Source organism: Amyelois transitella, chromosome 9 (genome assembly GCF_032362555.1).
Source record: "Amyelois transitella isolate CPQ chromosome 9, ilAmyTran1.1, whole genome shotgun sequence".
NCBI lineage: Eukaryota > Metazoa > Arthropoda > Insecta > Lepidoptera > Pyralidae > Amyelois > Amyelois transitella.
In genome coordinates, this window is record NC_083512.1 from 2118583 (window position 1) to 2137837 (window position 19255).

Here is a 19255-nt window from a genome sequence, read left to right on the forward strand (position 1 = left end):
AAATCTTTCCCTGTTAATAAACATTTACACCTGGTACAACCTATTCATAGGTTTACCTACCACCCTACTCTACTCCATTATATTATACATTTAAAATTTAGATTTTAAAGAAAGATTGAACAATCAATACAGAAAAATGACTGATCATTCCTCATCTCACAAAATTTATCATAAGTCTAGTTCTAAAAAGCGTTTAAAAATTTCTAATAATAATAATTTAGTAAGTTTTAATACAATATTTCGTAAAATTGTTTTTGTTTGTAATTTCTTTACAATTGTCTTAATTTAACATACCTCTCGAATTAATCATAGGTTAACTAGCTAAACTACGCTTTACAAATTGAACAAACCAAGAGTCGTTTAATAAATATACCTATGATAAGTTATTTTATCGATATTAATAATGTATCAGTACAAAGTTAAACGCTATATATATGAGAAGCATACACTTGAAATAATTTCCAAAATTTTGATGAATACAATAAATGAATAAATATTATGTACTTTTATATTTCTTAGGTAACGCTAATTCTATAAAACGATACCTTATAGGTATCTTTTATGGCTTTATATAGTTTCTTATCCAAAAGGAGTATTTAATGTTAAAAATACATAAACATGGTCAATCTCACCTTGTCAGTTGCGGATTTAACACAAACAGAGTAAAACTTACGAAACTCAATATATAATATTTAAATACAAAATGTACACCAAAATTTTTGTTTCGTCCTTTCGAAATAGCAACACCATCACCGAATCATATCAAATGCACGGGTACCTAAATATTACTTCAAACACTGTTTATGTAAATCACAGTTGTCTGAAATCGCATAATCCTTTTGCCAAATTGGGGGACCTTTGGAGCAGCAATCTAGTCTTCTAAAGAAAACCAAACTTCTTCAGAACATTCCAGAACGTTTCAAATTTCAAAAATTCTTTCAACTACCCGCCCAATTCGTGCCTAAATTACCTCCTTTTGCTTTTCGAGCGCTTTTTAAAGCTACGTGTGCCAACGCATTTATCAACCATGATCTTCGGCAGTTTCTGGTGTTGCTTATTGGGAGTTTCGCAGCCTCCGCAACAGCGCTCGAAGCGCTTTAGCTCGTCGCTAGGAGCAGCCATGTTTCTGCATCCAATTCGTGTATCGGGCAACATCGGCTGGGGTCACAGTCCTTCTGGTCTTCTCCGCCGCTGCTTCAAGGTCGCTCTTGGTGACTGGTGCCTCCAATTCTGATCGTTTTAGCTTACGGATCTGCTCTGGAGTTTTGCCGGCTATCTTCCGCCGCATCGTCATCATTGATGCGTCTCTGAAACGTTATATGGATATTATAGCCTTTATGAAATAAAATCCCGGCACAGGTTCAAATATTATTTCGGCTAAGTACCCATGGCTATTTTTGAAGTTGTAAACATTAGTTTTATTACTAACCGAAGCTCTTAAGGTGAGGGAAAACATGGTAAGGAAACTTGCACACTCAGAGAACTGGATGTGTAACCATGATCGATCCAATACCCTGCAAAGCTTGTGGAGGTCAGATGGAAGTCATCACTTCGTATAGAAAACCTGACTCGTCCAATCCAGGATCCATGGTCAAAGACATACGTTGAGCTCTTCTCTAGATATGGATGTACTCGTAACCGGGACTAAAGCCAGGAGGAAGAAGATGAAATAATATCCAGGCCATAATTTAGGTAATGTTAAACTTTAAGTATATCAAAACTGATTTCATCAAATCAAAACAGATCTGGCAGTTTCTTTTAGAACAGTGAACACCTACCTACTCGAATAAAACGTTTGCTAGGATTATTTCTCACTCCATCGAACAAAATCTTGTAAGTAAATTTTACCGGCAAAGATTACAGATATCTGAACCGCTGTAGCCGTCCAGTTTGGAAGCCAAATCCACCAGATCCACATCAGTGGCCAATACCACCTCACGAAGACATAGCTTGAGCAGCTTTTCCCGGATTCCCTCTGAACACAAAGATTGTAGATAAATATACTTAAATTAATTTCAACAAAAAATATTAGTTGATTAATGTTAAAGTAGATATAATTATTACTGAGAATATGCGAAGATGATAAAGAAAAATAATTTTATTGCTATTGTGATATAAAATCAGTTTCTGCTAAGCTCAATTCCACCTCATACGTCCCGTCACATCATGATTCACAGATTGACATTAAATAGGAACTGACATAAAACTTTATAAGTTTAACTGTAAATAATTTAATTTCAAAATATTGGTAATACTACCGTCCGGCAAACCAATATAAATCCTCTTCTCGAATCTTCTCCTAAACGCTTCGTCAATGTCCCACGGATGATTAGTCGCCGCTAAGACCATGATGATCTTATCTTGATTACTAGAACCAAAATGCCTTGATATAAATAATATTACTTTTACATAATTCATAATCGCATGCCCAGATAAATAATGGTTTCACAATAAAGACAGACCGTCTATGACCGGTAACTAGTCAGTCACATATTCAATCTAATTAACACTTATTGATTCATATCACGTGCCGTGTGGTTCCCGGCACCAATAGAAAAAGAATAGGACCACTCCATCTCGCTCCCATGGATGTCGTAAAAGGCGACTGAGGGGTAGGCTTATAAACTTGGGATTCTTCTTTTAGGCGATGGACTAGCAACCTGTCACTATTTAAATCTCAATTCTATCTTAAAGCCAAATAGCTGAACGTAGCCTATCAGTCTTCTCGGGACTGTTGGCTCTGTCTACCCCGCAAGGGATATAGACGTGATTATATGTATGTATGTATGATTCATATTAAGATATCAGACACGAGGCTTCGTGTAATTACTTAATTAACTAACTCCTGGTCTGTGATCACAGACGGATCAGAGTTTCTTCTGAGATAGGGACGAAAGCAACCAGAACAAACACGAGTATGATTATTTCCGTAACTGTATTCAAATTCAAAAATTCAAAATTTTTTATTCATAATTATAGGATATTATTATATCGCTTAATAATTGTCGTATGGTTTAACAACTTGGTTGACGTCAAATATATTACTTAAAACTAAGTTTACTGCCGCTTCCAAGGCGTCAGTGCAGAAGAAGCGGTAACATTCATTCATTCATTCATTCATTCATTCATTCATTCACAAACTGCACTGCAGCATTTTCTTTAACAACGTCAACTTCACAATATTAAATTATACTTAGAATATAATATATTCTAAGTATAATTAGAATATAGAATTAGAATTAGAATAAGATATATATAAGAATATAGTATACTTAGAATATAGTATAATATATTCTTCACAACAGATACTCACAAAGCAGCTGCCAGTCCATCCATCTGTATGAGCAGTTCCGCTTTGAACCGCCGCGATGCCTCGTGTTCGGAGTCGGCGCCTCTCATCGCACATAGAGAATCCACTTCGTCGATGAATATCGTGCTTGGGGCGTAGAATGAAGCCTAAAAATTGGACAATTCATATAAATGTTAAGGCCTTTAGAGAGGGATATAAATATTTGAAGATTGCGACTTAACAATAGAGCCTTTCTTGAGCATTGGAAATAACGCGATATTACTTAAAGATAATAATGAAAAATTGATCCATAATGTCTAAGCCCAAACATACTGCAGTCGGTCTGGTAAAAGTATAACCACTGCTCTGATCTCGGTATTTTTCGCTCTTGTAGCAATATAGGGAAATCCCCGTTTTCATTTTATCGAAAGGATCTTACTTTTCACACACCATACCTTATTTTTGTGTCTCAAGTGACATGACCTTGATGTTGTAATTTTTTTTTGTACAGGACAAATTTCAAGTAACACCTATTGAGTAACTAGGTAGTAAATCAACAATACTTTAAAATACATAATTATAAAAATAAACATCAAAGACCTAAGCCAATCAAAAAAAAGCTCGTTTCTCATCATGCCCTTGCCTTAGATTTCAACCCGGGACTTCCGACGTCACAATCAAGTGATCATTGGACATTATGATTAAAACCGCTGCATCACAAAGGACGTCAAATACATGAATCTCAAAATCAAAATAATATCAATGAACAATGCTTCGCAACAAACCATGTCGAACAGTAACCGGACCAGCTTCTCGGAATCTCCCCTGTATTTCGACGTGAGGGTAGCTGAAGAAACGTTGAAGAAAGTCGTTCTACACTCTGTGGCGACGGCCCTGGCTAGCAGCGTCTTCCCTGTGCCCGGGGGACCAGTTAGCAATACGCCTTTCCAGGGTCTTCGAATTCCCTGAAATTAAAAACATACATACATAAAATCACGCCTCTTTCCCGGAGGGGTAGGCAGAGACTACTTCATTCCACTTGCCACGATATCTGCATACTTCCTTCGCTTCATCCACATTCATAACTCTCTTCATGCAAGCTCGGTGGTTTCGGGTACTTTTGACCTGATCACCTGACCCTTTACCAGGACGTCCTTAATTTGATCAAGATACGTTCGTCTAGGTCTTCCCACTCCGACCTTTCCCTCCTTTGAAATTAAATAATAGCAATTATTATACTAGAAATTAGAATATTTGATCGTATTGTCTTATAGATTAAGTGTAAAAAATAAACTACCCCAAATGGAAAACAATGAAACAAGTTGTATCAAAATTAAATATTTTTAGATGATGCTGAGAAGAGATTCAAATAACTAATAATTTCTGCTTTACAAAAACTTGGTCTTTTTATGATTTTCTATTTAACAAATAAAAGTTAATACTATTTACTGTCGGTGTAAGATTGTTATGCTTTTAAAGCCAAAAAGTATTTTTCATAATCGACAGTATGTTTAACAGATATAATCATCTTGGCAATAAATAAACTCTGTACGAAACATATAAGAAAGAAACAACACCTCACACATAGCAATTGTGCGACATTTAATAGCGAAACTTATGCAAATGAACACCTTAATAACAACTCGAAAAAGTGGAATTACAGCATTAAGATTACGAAACGATAGTATCGTCACGCGATTGCCCAATTTAATGTAGGCTAGACCATTCCGTAATTACAAGCAGCGTAGCCTCGCTTGCAGGCTTTGTCTACAAAACTAGCCAGACAATGTTATACGAGTATATCCTGATATAAACTTAGACCTATCCGATACAAAAAGTGTCAGATAAAAAGGGAAAATTCCTTGTTACCTAACACGTTTCGTCGGAGGTTTATCATTATTTGTATGCTAGATTGTAGAAAAGTTGATTGTCAGGATTAGTTACATAATTGCGCTCAAATCTTCAAAATTATATGCAGTTATATTCTAAGTAATCAGCTCGAGTGAAACTGGATTAGAGTGGTGACAATACCATCACGATAAAAAGATGGGGGAAGATATAAGTATGATATTTTTACGTTATATCTCACAACGTTTTCGGCAACGTTTTCACTTCGAACTTACTAACTAAACTAACTTTAAAAAAACCCACGTCCTTTAGAAATTTCGATATTGGAATGTTATTGCGGTTCAACTATTTTACTGTCCGAGGTAACCTTTGACATAGAAATCTTTGTTTGTCAATAACATTGCGACTATAGCCCTGCTGACTTGGAGTATTTGAAAAAACCATTGTTAACGGTCGAATTAATATCACATTGGTTTATTAAAGAAATAAAAGCTTTACTAAACTAAAAATATAACTACAAAAGTGTATCAGCAAATCTTACCTTGAAGTAATCAGGCATTACGAGCGGAAGAACAACTGCCTCCTGCAAAACTGCTTTAGCATCTTCCAATCCCACGACATCCTTCCAGCGAACATCTGGATTCTTCTGCAGAATATCCCTCTCCAGAGTTTCGACGAGATGTAGCTCATATCCAGTGGAATCAAAAACCTTTTCGTTCTTTTCCTCTATGGTCAGATCGATCCCCTCTGTTGGAACATCATTTTTTCTCATTGTAGGTTTAATTGGTACTATATTTCTTGATCTATGTCTGGGCATTCGTTCTACTGATCGACATTTCCTGCCGCTGCCTACTGTTGATGTTGTGGATGATGTCTTTCTGGTGATGATGGATGGAAGAACTGGTTGGATGTCGGGATCCCTACGGCGTAATGTTCCCGCCCATTTCTCTGTAGTTGGATCTGTCTGTTTGGCTTGGTCGAGTGGTGTCTCTTGGAAATTGTTAACGGGAGTTGGTCTAACAACTGTGAAACAGATAAGTACAAATCTCTTTATAATTTATCCCGAAAAAAACATATTTATGTTTTTAAAGGTGATGATTTATCAAAATTTTTAAGATAACTCTTTACTAGAAAATCCACGACAGGCCCGATTCTAAATCAATCTCCTTAATAAAATAAATATAACGAGAAAGCTGTTTTGGACATCTTCGCAGTTTTGAATTTGCAAAATCTACAAACCACTCGATAAGCAAGCAACACAGATTCTTAACAATTGCATTCCGTTAGTTGCAATTCCGATATAAATTTCGTTTTATTGATTGCTCGCAGAATAAGAGCAACTTCTTTTTAAATTACCTTGTGTTGGCGGATGTCTCGTGCCATTTGTCGAATGTGTGTTATTAGGGTTCTTGGCTCTTTCTCTTCTTGCATCGCTCCTCTCAGTTCTCAGACCGTCCCTGGGAGGCTCATTATTGTCTCCATTCCGTCTGGTCGACATCCGAGCGAAACCAAATGGCTGTAAACTCTCCACCATCATCCGGTCCATCATTCTAGCCATTTGGTGGAAGCCAGATGATGGACTGCAAGTAAAATTATGTGAATAAATAATTGGTCAGACAAAATGTCTTTACAATTTTAAGATTATAAATTTTAATAACGATTAGTTCATCTTGTATTTCCATCTGAAAAAGAGGCGACATTTTATGAAGGTATGTATTAATTTACACATAACATAGCCCACAAGTTCATTGTTTGAAATTACTAAAATTATAAAATTTCATTAGATTTATATAGGATTAAAAGTCGGCTACGGAATTTGCTGTTCCTGGTACTACCATTAATGAAGTCATTACAATGAATCTGTTTTATGAAACACCCTATCAATTATCGCTCTAAAAACTTGTGATTCAAGGAACTACACCGATATCTAGTAAAGGTTTACTATTCTTTTCTATTTTTACTTCAGAAGTATCAGAACATACCCGAATGGATCCTGAAAGTACTGCCTCAACCCTCCCACATTGGGGTACAGAAAATCTCCAAATCCAAAATCCATCCTTCTCAAAGCTTCTTTACGAGCATACCTCAGGAACATATGGGTTACTTATAACGACATGGAGTTAGATGATACGGGGCATAATTTCTTAGGGGCTATTGTTGAAAATGTATGTCATTACTTGTGTCGGTGTAAAATTTTGTGATATTTGACAATTTTGTTTTGAATGAGTTGCTATGGCAACTGTTGCGGAAACTGACCGCTTTAGTGCGTAACCCTTGACAAATTTATTGAAACGGTCGTGTAAAAATTATGTGTAGAAATATAGAACTTGTGTTGTTGTTAATAAGAGTGATGTTTTTATTGTTGGGGTTTCGTGTGATGTTGTTAGAGGCCCTTGACTGGTCTACTTTTGGTGAACCTCGTTAATCATTTTCAGGTTTAGAAATGCGTTGGTTTGTTCCTAATCTATCTACATGCTTATTTGGTGCTAGCTGTACTATAATCATTAAGTGGGTTATTAGGTAAAACATTTGGGAAAGCATTTTTGACTTTATACATACTACTATCACGTTTTCACCACGGGGTAGACAGAGCTAACAGTCCCAAAAAATCTGAACTATTTATATAAGTATTAATTATGAAATATTGTAACGTGTGACTTATTATCTCGTTACACAAGTCTCGAACTTACTGCGAGGCTAACTCAATCTGTGTAATCTGTCCCGTATATATTTATTAATTCATCTTGATGTATTGCATACTGAATGGAGGTCAGGTCGTTACCCTCACTGTCTAGTCGTTGCCCCCTGACACACATCCGCCTGTCAAGTTTACCCCCATTGCTTCCAGCGTAAACATTAAGGTCAGCCACCCCGGTGCATTGGTGGCCTGTAGACAGGTTGTATACTTTTGTTGAAAAGAGAGTGAAAAAAAGGTGTTTTTCTTTATACTAAACTAGTGACCCGCCCCTGCTTTGCACGGGTAGCATTTATGATAAACCTTTTTAAAAAAAAAACCAAAGAGGATGTTTTTGTTTATAACAAACTAGAGACCTTAGACCTAGATTTATAATAAACCTTCCTAAAAAACTTTTTTTCCAACATTTCAAACAGGCACAAAATCCGACCATAACTCTCTGAGATTAGCGCATACATACAGACGGAAAAAATGGGGGGACTATATAATAATTATGTAATGATTATAACTCACTAAAGAGTTATTAGTACATGGCCTAAGTAGGAATTGAATCTGAGCCTTTTTGCGCATCACACATTTTAATCGGGCACCTTAACAGTTTGACCGCCGACACACTTTTACTTTGAATCTTAATTCCGTTACCAGATAACAAGATCTTTATAAATTAATTTGACCTTACCCTAAACTGTGTTAAGTGCATCAAACATTATCTACATTCGTGGTAAGGACAGTGTCTCAATAAAATAAATTGATGGGTGGGCGGCACAGTTAGTTTCATTACATCTTATCATCCAATTTGTTCAAGAACATGACTTTAAGAGGTAAGACCTAAATATAGTTTTAATATTTCCAAAAATCACGAGGCAGTTCCATTCACGGGAACATCATCTGATTAAAACTTTAAGAAAGATATAAAAAGCGGTCAATTTTGTTAAATTTTATTTTAGTCACTTCAGAGGAAATTTTATGTCTATAAATGCTAGAAGCCCGTGGATTGCTAGTGAAAGTAAATTGAATTCAAACCGATACTCTTACGGTTAGAACAAACATCGTGAGGAATCCTGCACATCCAAAATATGGGTAAGATGCAATTGGTTACAATGGGTAAGATGAAAGTCACTTCGTGGAAAAAACCTAACAAACCCAATCCAAGATCATGGTCAAAAAGCGCATTATGAGCTCCTCTCCAGAGAAGTGAGGATACAACCGGAACTAAAGCCAGGAGGAACAAGTAATCCATACGTACTCATAACCATTACATAAGCCATTCATTCGTGTTTTTTAATGTAGACAATGTGCATTCGTCCACGATTTAGATTTAAGAGATCCATATTTGTAAATTGACGTCCGGTGAAAATGCTGCAGTGTAGTTTGTTCCACCGCTTCTTCTACACATGCGCTTTGGAAGCGATAGTAGTTATAATTAGATTTAAGTGATGTCAATAAGATAAGATACCTATATAAGATAATGATACCTTGTTTCTAATTTTGAAAATATCTAAATCTATTCTATTCTATTTTTTGTGTTCGTTGAGTTAGGACGCATTTCATCAGTCTAGACATTTCCATTGATCCATTAGTCTGTACTTGTGTCGTGCATACGTCATCTGCCATGAAAAACCCTTGTTGTGATACATAATTTTCTATAACATTCTAAACAAAACTTGAACCTATTGGTTTGGTTAAATTGTAAAAATATTACGGGCGAGATTAATAAACCTTCTGCTAGAATACATACGAAGAAAGTCACATAATTTTAGGGTTACTTTTAATTACTCATGCCTGGGAATTTCTAATGGATCTCGCTTGAATAACGTTTCATTTGAAGTATTAAGAGAAATGCTGATAAACTTTGGATTCTTCTACGGCGATGGGCTAGCAACCTGACACCATTTGAATATCTGTTCCATCAAGCTTATAAGCCATATATGTATATTTTTGCGATTGTTGTGATTGTGCCGTGTAGTTCCTGCCACTAAATAATAGGACCTCCTCTTTCCCATGGTTGTCATAAAAGACGACTAAGGGATAGGCTAATAAACTTGGTATACTTCTTGTACGCGATGGGCTATCAACCTATCACTATTTAAATATCAAAGCTGTTCGTGGCCTTTCGGTCTTTTTAAGACTGTTGGCTCTGTCTACCCCGCAAACGGTGACCTACGTGATAATATGTAGTATGTAGATTGTTGGCTATACCCCGTTGTCTATCCCCTCATGTCTACCTCGTAAAGGAAATACGTGTCTCGAATCGAATTTCAAATCTCGAATCGTGTATGTCAAAATTTGATTATCATGTTTGTCTTGCAATAAAAACTATGTCACGCCCACAAATATAAGAACAATATAATATCCGTGGTCACGCCATATCGTCCTTACCACAAAGGATCCAGACTTGCCAGCACAGAGCAATTCGCTGACCTCGTTGGTACACGCGATCGTGTTCAAGAAAATACTATTTTTTAATTGGCACCCTTTGGTTCCGGGAATGAAGTTTATGCTCGGTTCGTGTTGGGAAATCGATATAAGTCTGTGCGATATTATATCCATACATATTACAATCTAGATTTGACAAGTTTATAAGCCTATCCCTTGGTTGCCTTTTACAACATCTATGGGAACAATATGGAGTGACCTTTTTTTTATTGGTAAGCCACACAGAACTTGCTGGGTTTTTTTAACTTTCTCTCCACATAATATTAATTACTCACAGGTACAACAACTCTTACAGGGCTAAAACACATCATAACAAAAAACGTTCCCTGCTACTGAAGAGTCTATATGAAGCTTCTAATATATCCGTACCTTCATAATGAATTTGCAAGTATGGCCCTCATTTTTTTCCGCATGGGTATTTTTGCGACCCAAGTCTCGTTTATACTTTTCTACTCTTTTGTTTGTTACTTAAAACCAAAATTATTGATGTCAATCCACCACACATTATTGATGTCATCAGATCTCTAGGTTGCCCTTTTTTAAGGAGATAAATAAGTGCCGTGTGGTTCCCGGCACCAATACAAAAAAGAATAGGACCACTCCATCTCTTGCCCATGGATGTCGTATAAGGCGACTAAGGGATATACTTACAAACTTGGGATTATTTTCTAGGCAATGGGCTAGCAACCTGTCACTATTTGAATCTCAATTCTATCATTAAGCCAAATAACTGAACGTAGCCATTCAGTCTTTTCAAAACTGTTGGCTCTGTCTACCCCGCAAGGGATATAGACGTGACCATATGTATGTATGTATGTATAAATAATTACCATCCAAGATCCCAAGCCGAGTGGAAGGCGGGGTGGGCTCCCATCGCGCCGAGTGGCACTCCAAACCCAAACTCTATCTTGACAGCATCGCTAGGCTTCCTCTGCCAGGAACCCTTGGCTTCTTGGGCTTCGGCGGCACCAGAGGTCGCATCGTTCGTCATGATTCACATTAAAATTACACGTTAAAGTTTCTGATTTAAGTTGAAAGTCCATAAATGTCCGATAAACCGACGTTTGAATTTTACTTGTGTTATGATCATTAAGGCGTAAAATGTGTGAATATTTTATTTAAAACTCTGAGAAACAGTTTTTGCTATGAGCTATACTATGATACTACATAAATAGTTCAAAATGTAATTTGAAATTTTAGAAAGAATGTTAAAATGTTAGAAAAGAAACAAAAAATTGTAAACAGAATAATTTCAAAGTTGCGTGCAAAAATTCCCATTAACAAATCAATGTGTCGCGCCGGTCAATTTCTATGTTCACTTCTATAAAACTACCGAGTTAAACTTCCTAAGAATACAAGTTAGGTAACTAAAGATCCAACCGAATTGCAAAATTACTTCAACAAAAATCTCGTAGCAGTAATCTTCGTAGAGGGTCTACGACGCCTAGTATAAGCTACGCGCGCTACGCCCGCCCGTTGCGTGACCGGCGGACCAACTGACGCGTCGCCGGCCGATGACCGGAGCTGACTCATTACCATTTCATTGATGCCCTAAATCTTATACAAACAGGTGTCGGGGTTTCTTTATTAGTAGAATGATAAGGTGGTTATGGTACTTCTAAATTTGGCCGTGTGGTTCCGTCGGAGTGGAATTAGAGAAAGTAATTATAAAACTTTTTTACATTCCTACCAAATGAGTCTTTTGCAAGCCCACAACTTTGCTCTTATATATTTTGTAAACTGATATATGAACATATACTAAATTATTATCCAATACGGGTTAGGTTTACCGATAAACGTTGCGGAGGTCAAATGGGAGTTGCTTCGTGTAAAACCTGACTCACCCAATCTAGGATCCATGATCAGAGGCATACCCCGGGCTCCTCAGAGAGGTGAGGATACAACCGGGACTAAAAGCAGGAGGAAGAAGATTATATTTTTATCCAAAGGAAAAACCAACTCCAATATACTTACAAAATTATGATATAATTGAAACTCACGTAAAGGATATTTCATTTCATAATATTATCATAAATTTACTTATGTACCTTAATGATGAACTCATTCCACAACCTAGATGACTTCATATACCACATACATAAATAACACCCAACACATCACATAACTTTATGAAATGAAATGACGAAAACCGTTCGATTTAAATATGTATAAGACGATGATTACAGTAACCACCTTTGACATAATTTCAATTCCAATAAGTAGACCTAAATTCCTTAATTAACGATTCGTTAACCAACATCTAAAGAATAATAAAAATGCTTCAGACATTTTTAACAATAACATACTTATTTTATTCAACCCAAACCAAAAGACTTACAAACCATAAATAACAATAAACATACAAATAAATACGATAAACCTAACAATTAAAGGAGGTAGAACGATTTTAGCGCCGTTAGTGACTTTACCTAGCAATTCATTTTTGTAGGGTTTCAAATACGGCATGTATTTGAGAATCATGTTCAACATCGGCGCCTTGTCGGCCGTCATGTTTATCTCTTGTAAGATTGGTGAAATATTCCCATACTCCCTTGGTTTGCGGTCCATTGTATCCTTGGATACTTCACGGAGTTCACGCTTTACCTGAAATAATGTCCTGGATATTGAAACAACCGAATGAGAACAACATTAAATGGTATTTATGAGGAGAAACCATTATTCTCTCGGCGTTAGGTCCTGCCTAGGGAGGAGTTCTTGGTCTACTGCGATCCAGAAGGGTTAATAGATCATACAAAAAGACATATAGTCACCTCTATATCCCTTGCGGGGTAAACAGAGACAAGTCTTGAAAAGACTGAAAGGTCACGTTCAGCTGTATAGCTAAACTCACACATACATATAATCACTTCTTTATCCCTTGGGGGATAGATAGAGCAACAGTCTTGAACAGACTGAATGGGCACGTTCAGCTGCACGGCTAAATGATGAAATTGACACTAAGGTCGAGGAAGCAAAACTCCTTTCCCTATAGGTTCAAAGCCTTGATAGAGACCGCTTCATAACGGTCGCGTTGGAATTCTTTGAGGGAACTTTTTGTCCAGCAGTTGACATTCTGGAGATGAGGATAAAAATTACAAGTTCTTACCATAAGACCCCTAAATGCTTACCTTCTCTGCCCCGATCGATGCTGTTGTAATTGTTGAAGTTTCCATATTTTGTTCCATTTGTCTCAAAGCAAGCTCCAGATCTCGAACTACTTCAGCTTAAAACAATTTTTAAATTAATAATTAATATATATTGACAATAAATAATTTGTAATTAAATGTCCTCAACTACAGATAGCTTTAAAGTTTAAACACCCTCGTTCAGCAATACTCAGAAATGATAGGTATGTATATCGTTAAAGTCCATCCTTAAACTTCCGATGTCATTAATAACACAGTGACCATAATAAAATAACAACTGTTTTCAAATCATCCCATAAGAAATTTATTCCATTTCAGACCAATTTTTCCATAGATATCGAATAAAATTAACAGCAACACGAAATTTATGAATAAGTTGGTGGTGCCAGAGCATATTTTCATCGTTTTACTTACGATCTGAGAATAATTCTTCCTCCTTCTGTGTAACATAAGATATATTATAGTTTCGCATAGATTCATCGATTTTTAAACTTGTTTCGTTAATATCTTCTACGTAACCAAACGTCACATTCATTGTTGCAAGCGGATTACTAACTTCCGATGTAATCATAACATTTTCCGTAGTATTATGAGGTGTTATTGGAGAGATCTCTGGAATAATGTCAATCAAAGTTAGCATTTCATTTATATCTTCGTATTTATCCGTTCTTATTGTCGACCATAACACGTACCAGACACAACAACGATATTCTCTGTTGAAATCGATTTACCTTCATTTGTCTCAACATATTGGTAATCTACATAAAATTCATTTTTTTGCTGGGGTATATCAGCGGGAATTGGATAATCTGCAAACATAGGTTTGTTTTATAGTTGTAGTACGAATATAGTCTTATATATAAAATTCTCGTGTCACAATGTTCGTTCCCGTACTCCTCCAAAACGGCTTGACCGATTCTCATGAAATTTTGTGAGCAAATTGAGTAGGTCTGAGAATCGGCCAACATCTATTTTTCATACCCCTTAGTGACGTAAGGGTTGTCCACTTTAACAAATTTTTTTAATAGAAATTACTTTAACATTATTTATATGGCAAAACAACGTTTTCAGGGACAGCTAGTATTATTATATTTGTATGAAACTTACGCTCAGTTGTCTGGACACCACCAACAGCTATTAGGTCATCAGTTTTATATGATTTGTGCCTTCCAATCAATTTTACTTTAGCTTTAGTTTGCACTGGTTTTTGACTACTAGTTTCTTTAATTTGAACCAAATGTTCCTTATCTGGTTCTTTTACGTTGTTGTTAAATTCATTACTTATCATATTAGTATTCAAAAAATATATGTCTCGTTTCTGATTATTATTATATGCTTCAGTTTTTGCCTTATCTTCCAAAGTGGCTATAGCTATTTTAGTCAAATAAACCTCATCCATACTTCCTGGATAGTTTAATTCATCGTTTATTTCTATTTCAAATATTGTATTTAACAAGGTGATTTCTTCTATAGTTGTAATATTATTTAGATCATTAGGAACATCTATGTACGGCTCTGTAATCAAGGCCCATTTTGAAACAAGATTGTATATGTAGCTCAAATTGCTATAACGACTTATCGTGAAATGAATAACGAAAGGCGTCAATCTCATCATTCATCGTCAACCACTGAGGGATATAAACTAATCACCGTACATTAAAATACCACATCTTTTCACTCAAGAGATCAGATAATGAACGGAAATTTACTATTATTACAATTTTAATTAATCTTTACTCACGATAAGCACAAAGACCACGGAACTCCGAATCTGGTAATGATCTTACTGGGCACAACGACGCAGGTTCGTCCAGACTCCAGATGGGTTGACCAGACATGGGTCCCCGGGGAGCGAAGTTGCAGACCAATCTTTCTACAGAGCGCATTCGACCTTTGAGGTGAATCTAGAAAAACAGGTAAGGCATCCTTTTTCGTATTAGAATGTTACATACATACATACATATGGTCACGTCTATAACCCTTGCGGGGTAGACAGAGCCAACAGTCTTGAAAAGACTGAATGACCACGTTCAGTTATTTGCCTTAATGATAGAATTGACGTTCAATAGTGACAGGTTGCGAGCCCATCGCCTAGAAAAGAATTCCAAGTTTGTGCGCCTATCCCTTAGTCGCCTTTTACGACATCCATGGGAAAGAGATGGAGTGGTCCTATTCTTTTTTGTATTGGTGCCGGGAACCACACGCCAGAATGTTCTTTATGAAAACATCTATTGCTCAGATTTCCTGAAATCTGAATGAATAAATACCAGAGACCCATAAAATATTTGTGACCAAAAGCTTATTTAAAATACAATCGCTTACCATAAATCGGCTTCTTCCGCAACCAACCATGTAAGTGTACGACCACACTATCTGAGCAAAATCTCCATAATAATTAACAGTACTCATTGGCCTGAAAAAAGTAGTCAATTTACTTAGAATTGGCATTCCCATTAAAGGTGAACAGCATCTAGAAAAGAAACCCTTAAGAATTCGAGATAAAATTTCCAGAAGTAAGTAGGGACGTACACAAATCCTTTCTGGGAATTTTATCCCGAATTCTTACGGGTTTCTTTTCTAGATGCTGCTGCAGATCTCTGTGTTCTGTGTGTGGAATAATTTGACTAGGTTTTCGCAGTCGGCTGTCTCCCTAGACAGCCGACTGTCTCTGTGCTCTGTGGTAACCTCTGTGTTCTGTAATTCCACAGGGCGAAGTTGAGGTACCTACTCAAAAATTTTTAACCGACTGCTGAGAAGTTTGTATGTGTATTATTGTGTAGGTATATTATTATTTAATTCATTCAAACAATTTTACCAGGAATTAAACCAATTCTTTTACTACGTATTTTAGTATTTCAAGCTAATTAAACAAACACTTTTAAAATGCCTTATATGGACGAACTCGATAGAATTAGAAACTAACGGTTCGTAGTTAGTGACGTTTCCCTTGTAATGAATGCTTTGCATATACCACATGTCGACCATAGACTCCACTCGGAGGCCTGGAGCCTCGCCAACCACAGATGCAACGTTCTGGCCCACGGAGACGGAATCTGAAAAAAAAAAAAGTTAAAGTAAAGTAAGTAAAGTAAACACATTAGCTCTAAAAAAAAATAACTTAATTAAACACATTTAAACTCATTCTGTTTTACATGTTACCTACTTATTAAATGATCATTTTAGTTTTGTACGTATCGTCTTAGAGTTCGTCCCGGTAGCGTCACCTCTAGAAAGAAACCAGGTAGTAGTCTTTGGCGGACACTACTTACTTACAAACATAAAACACGCCTCTTTCCCAGATTGGTAGGCAGAAACTATATCTTTACACCACGATCCCTGCATACTTCTTACATTAAATCGACATTCATAACCAGAGATCGGATATTCGGATGCATATTTACCTAAAGTTGGGGTGTTGGGCTGTACCTCAAAAATTCCCTCAAAAATTAGTGACCCTTTGGTGAAATTTGTTCAGTTTGATGGTCTGAATAACCTCAGAAAGTTTTTGTACTAACTAAGAAATCACGCGGTATAATTCTGGAATCCCGGTAGGTAGGTAATTTTTTAATAAATATGATCATCCAACACTTATGTTTATAAAGGTGTTTATCATACCTAATATACGATAAGTTTCAATATCTTGTTTAATAAAATTTCCGGGATTCAAAATAATTCGAATCCCGAAAGCAAGAAGCCGCCTCCATACTTTCTTAGCCAAAATATTAGTTTAGGTAAATATGCGTCCGATTATCCGATCTCTAATGAACTTGTTCGTGCAGGCACGTCAATCTTAGCCTAGAAAAAAAATAAAAAATAAACTAACATAAGTCCCGACACGCGTCGTGTTCGTCCGGGGTGTTTGGCGGTCGGCACTGGTCAGCCCAGCGCTGGGCTTCGCGGGCCAACTCCTCCACCCAACGCTATAAGGAACCAACAATAAATTTTTAAAACCGAACCGCCTAAAAGAGCTACATACCTACATACATACATATGGTCACGTCTAATATCCCTTGCGGGGTAGACAGAGCCAACAGTCTTGAAAAGACTGAGTGGCCACGTTCAGCTATTTGGCCTAAAAGAGCTTCTAACGCAAAAAAAGAACAAATCTTTAAGGCTTAAATGTATTTAAAAAAGAATAGGATAACTCTTCTCATGTAAAAGTATAAAGCGACTAAGAGTGATAGGATATAAACTTGCCTCTTTTAGGGCGACGGGTTAGCAACCTGTCATTATTTTGAATCTCAACTCTATCATTAAGCCAAACATCTGAAGCCTATCAGTCTTTTCAAGACTATTGGCTCTGTCTGCCCCGGCAAGGGAAATAGACGTTATTATATGTATACATGTAGTATGTGTTTAACGTACTTAATTTTTCTCTCATCATACATCGTATTGCTGTTTAGCTACTGGCTACAAAATGTTTTCAGGAGGAAGAAAGGAGAAGTGGAGTCCTAGAGAATTTACTTACCATTTCTTTTGACTAGGTATTTGTCTGACACCAACCTTCTTTTGATGAGCAGTTCGTATTATCCGTTGGTCGCACCCTACGACATCAGAAACTAAGAACGGATTTTACTGAAAAACATAGTGTCACTGTGACTTACTCAAAAGTAAAGCCGCAGGCGAAAGTTAGTTCGTAATTAAATTATTTATAATAATTAATTAACATAAATAACGTACATAAATAATATTACTACATAAATAGCCAAATAGCTGAACGTGGCCAGTAAGTCTTTTCAAGACTGGTGCCGTGTGGCTCCCGTCACCAATACAAAAAAGAATAGGACCACTCCATATCTTTCCCATGGATGTTGTAAAAGGCGACTAAGGGATAGGCTTACAAACTTGGGATTCTTTTTTAGGCAATGGGCTAGCAACCTGTCACTAGTTGAATTCCAATTCTATCGTTAAGCCAAATAGCTGAACGTGGCCATTCAGTCTTTCCAAGACTGTTGGCTCTGTCTACCCCGCAAGGGATATAGACGTGACCATATGTATGTAATAACGTACCAGTTTAAGCATGTCCCCGGCAGTCGGGTAGTTACGCAGTCTTCCTGTCGCCACGTCGCTCCTTCGGCGGTTCAGACGAGTGAGGATGCGGACCTTCTCTTCTAGGGTCAATGGTGCCTCTACGTAGCCTGAACATGATGGACTGGGCCCTGCCTGTTATCATCAATCTTCGGGTATAATGGGCTTACGTACATTATAATAACATACATATGGTCACGTTTATAACCCTTGCGGGGTAGACAGAGCCAACAGTCTTGAAAAGACTGCATGGCCACGTTCAGCTATTTGGCTTTATGATAGAATTGAGATTCAAATAGTGACAGGTTGCTCCGGCACCAATACAAAAAGAATAGGACCATTCCATCTCTTTCCCATGGATGTCGTAAAACGCGACTAAGGGATAGGCTTACAAACTTGGGATTCTTTTTTAGGCGATGGGCTAGCAATCTGTCACTATTTGAATCCCAATTCTAACATTAAGCCAAATAGCTGAGCGTGGCCTATCAGTTTTTTCAAGATTGTTGGCTCTGTCTACCCCACAAGAGATGTGACCATATGTATGTATGTCCACAGCATAAAGGTATATCTACATTCAAACAATCCACACACATCTTACTCATCTTTGCGTGTTCCTAGTTGCACTCCAAGCTTGCATTTTCAATGGTTACAAAAGGTTGGTACTCACTGGATACTGGCAAAATGTGTGTGCATTAGTGTACCCGCACATTTTAGCTCCGCAGTAGTTGACTGCGCTGACACATCTCTGTACAATCGCGAACAACAGCGCAAGAGCTAATGTCCGGCGCATTGTACCATCAACTATTAATTTTG

The 19255-nt window shown here is 36.9% G+C and overlaps 2 protein-coding genes across 3 annotated transcripts; both read right to left on the reverse strand.

Annotated features, from left to right (window-relative positions):
* Nucleotides 1-510: 510 nt before the first annotated feature.
* LOC106130347 (katanin p60 ATPase-containing subunit A1) lies at nt 511-11259 on the reverse strand. Of its 2 annotated transcripts, none has more exons than XM_013329169.2 (8): nt 11099-11259; nt 6494-6717; nt 5679-6160; nt 4075-4254; nt 3314-3456; nt 2259-2368; nt 1849-1975; nt 511-1307 (listed from the first exon to the last, which is right to left on the reverse strand). In XM_013329169.2, the coding sequence occupies exons 1-8, from the start codon at nt 11257-11259 to the stop codon at nt 1109-1111; spliced, it is 1626 nt and encodes a 541-aa protein (XP_013184623.1). In that variant the 3' UTR covers nt 511-1108. The 2 variants fall into 2 exon arrangements, with proteins under 2 accessions (XP_013184623.1, XP_060801821.1); XM_060945838.1 differs by lacking the exon at nt 11099-11259 and adding an exon at nt 7120-7469.
* A 1240-nt stretch (nt 11260-12499) lies between these two features.
* LOC106130325 (uncharacterized) lies at nt 12500-19232 on the reverse strand. The gene is made up of 11 exons (XM_060945907.1): nt 19110-19232; nt 18425-18577; nt 17238-17334; nt 16338-16467; nt 15737-15827; nt 15156-15318; nt 14522-14929; nt 14107-14223; nt 13829-14026; nt 13397-13491; nt 12500-12872 (listed from the first exon to the last, which is right to left on the reverse strand). The coding sequence occupies exons 1-11, from the start codon at nt 19230-19232 to the stop codon at nt 12603-12605; spliced, it is 1845 nt and encodes a 614-aa protein (XP_060801890.1). The 3' UTR covers nt 12500-12602.
* Nucleotides 19233-19255: the final 23 nt, after the last annotated feature.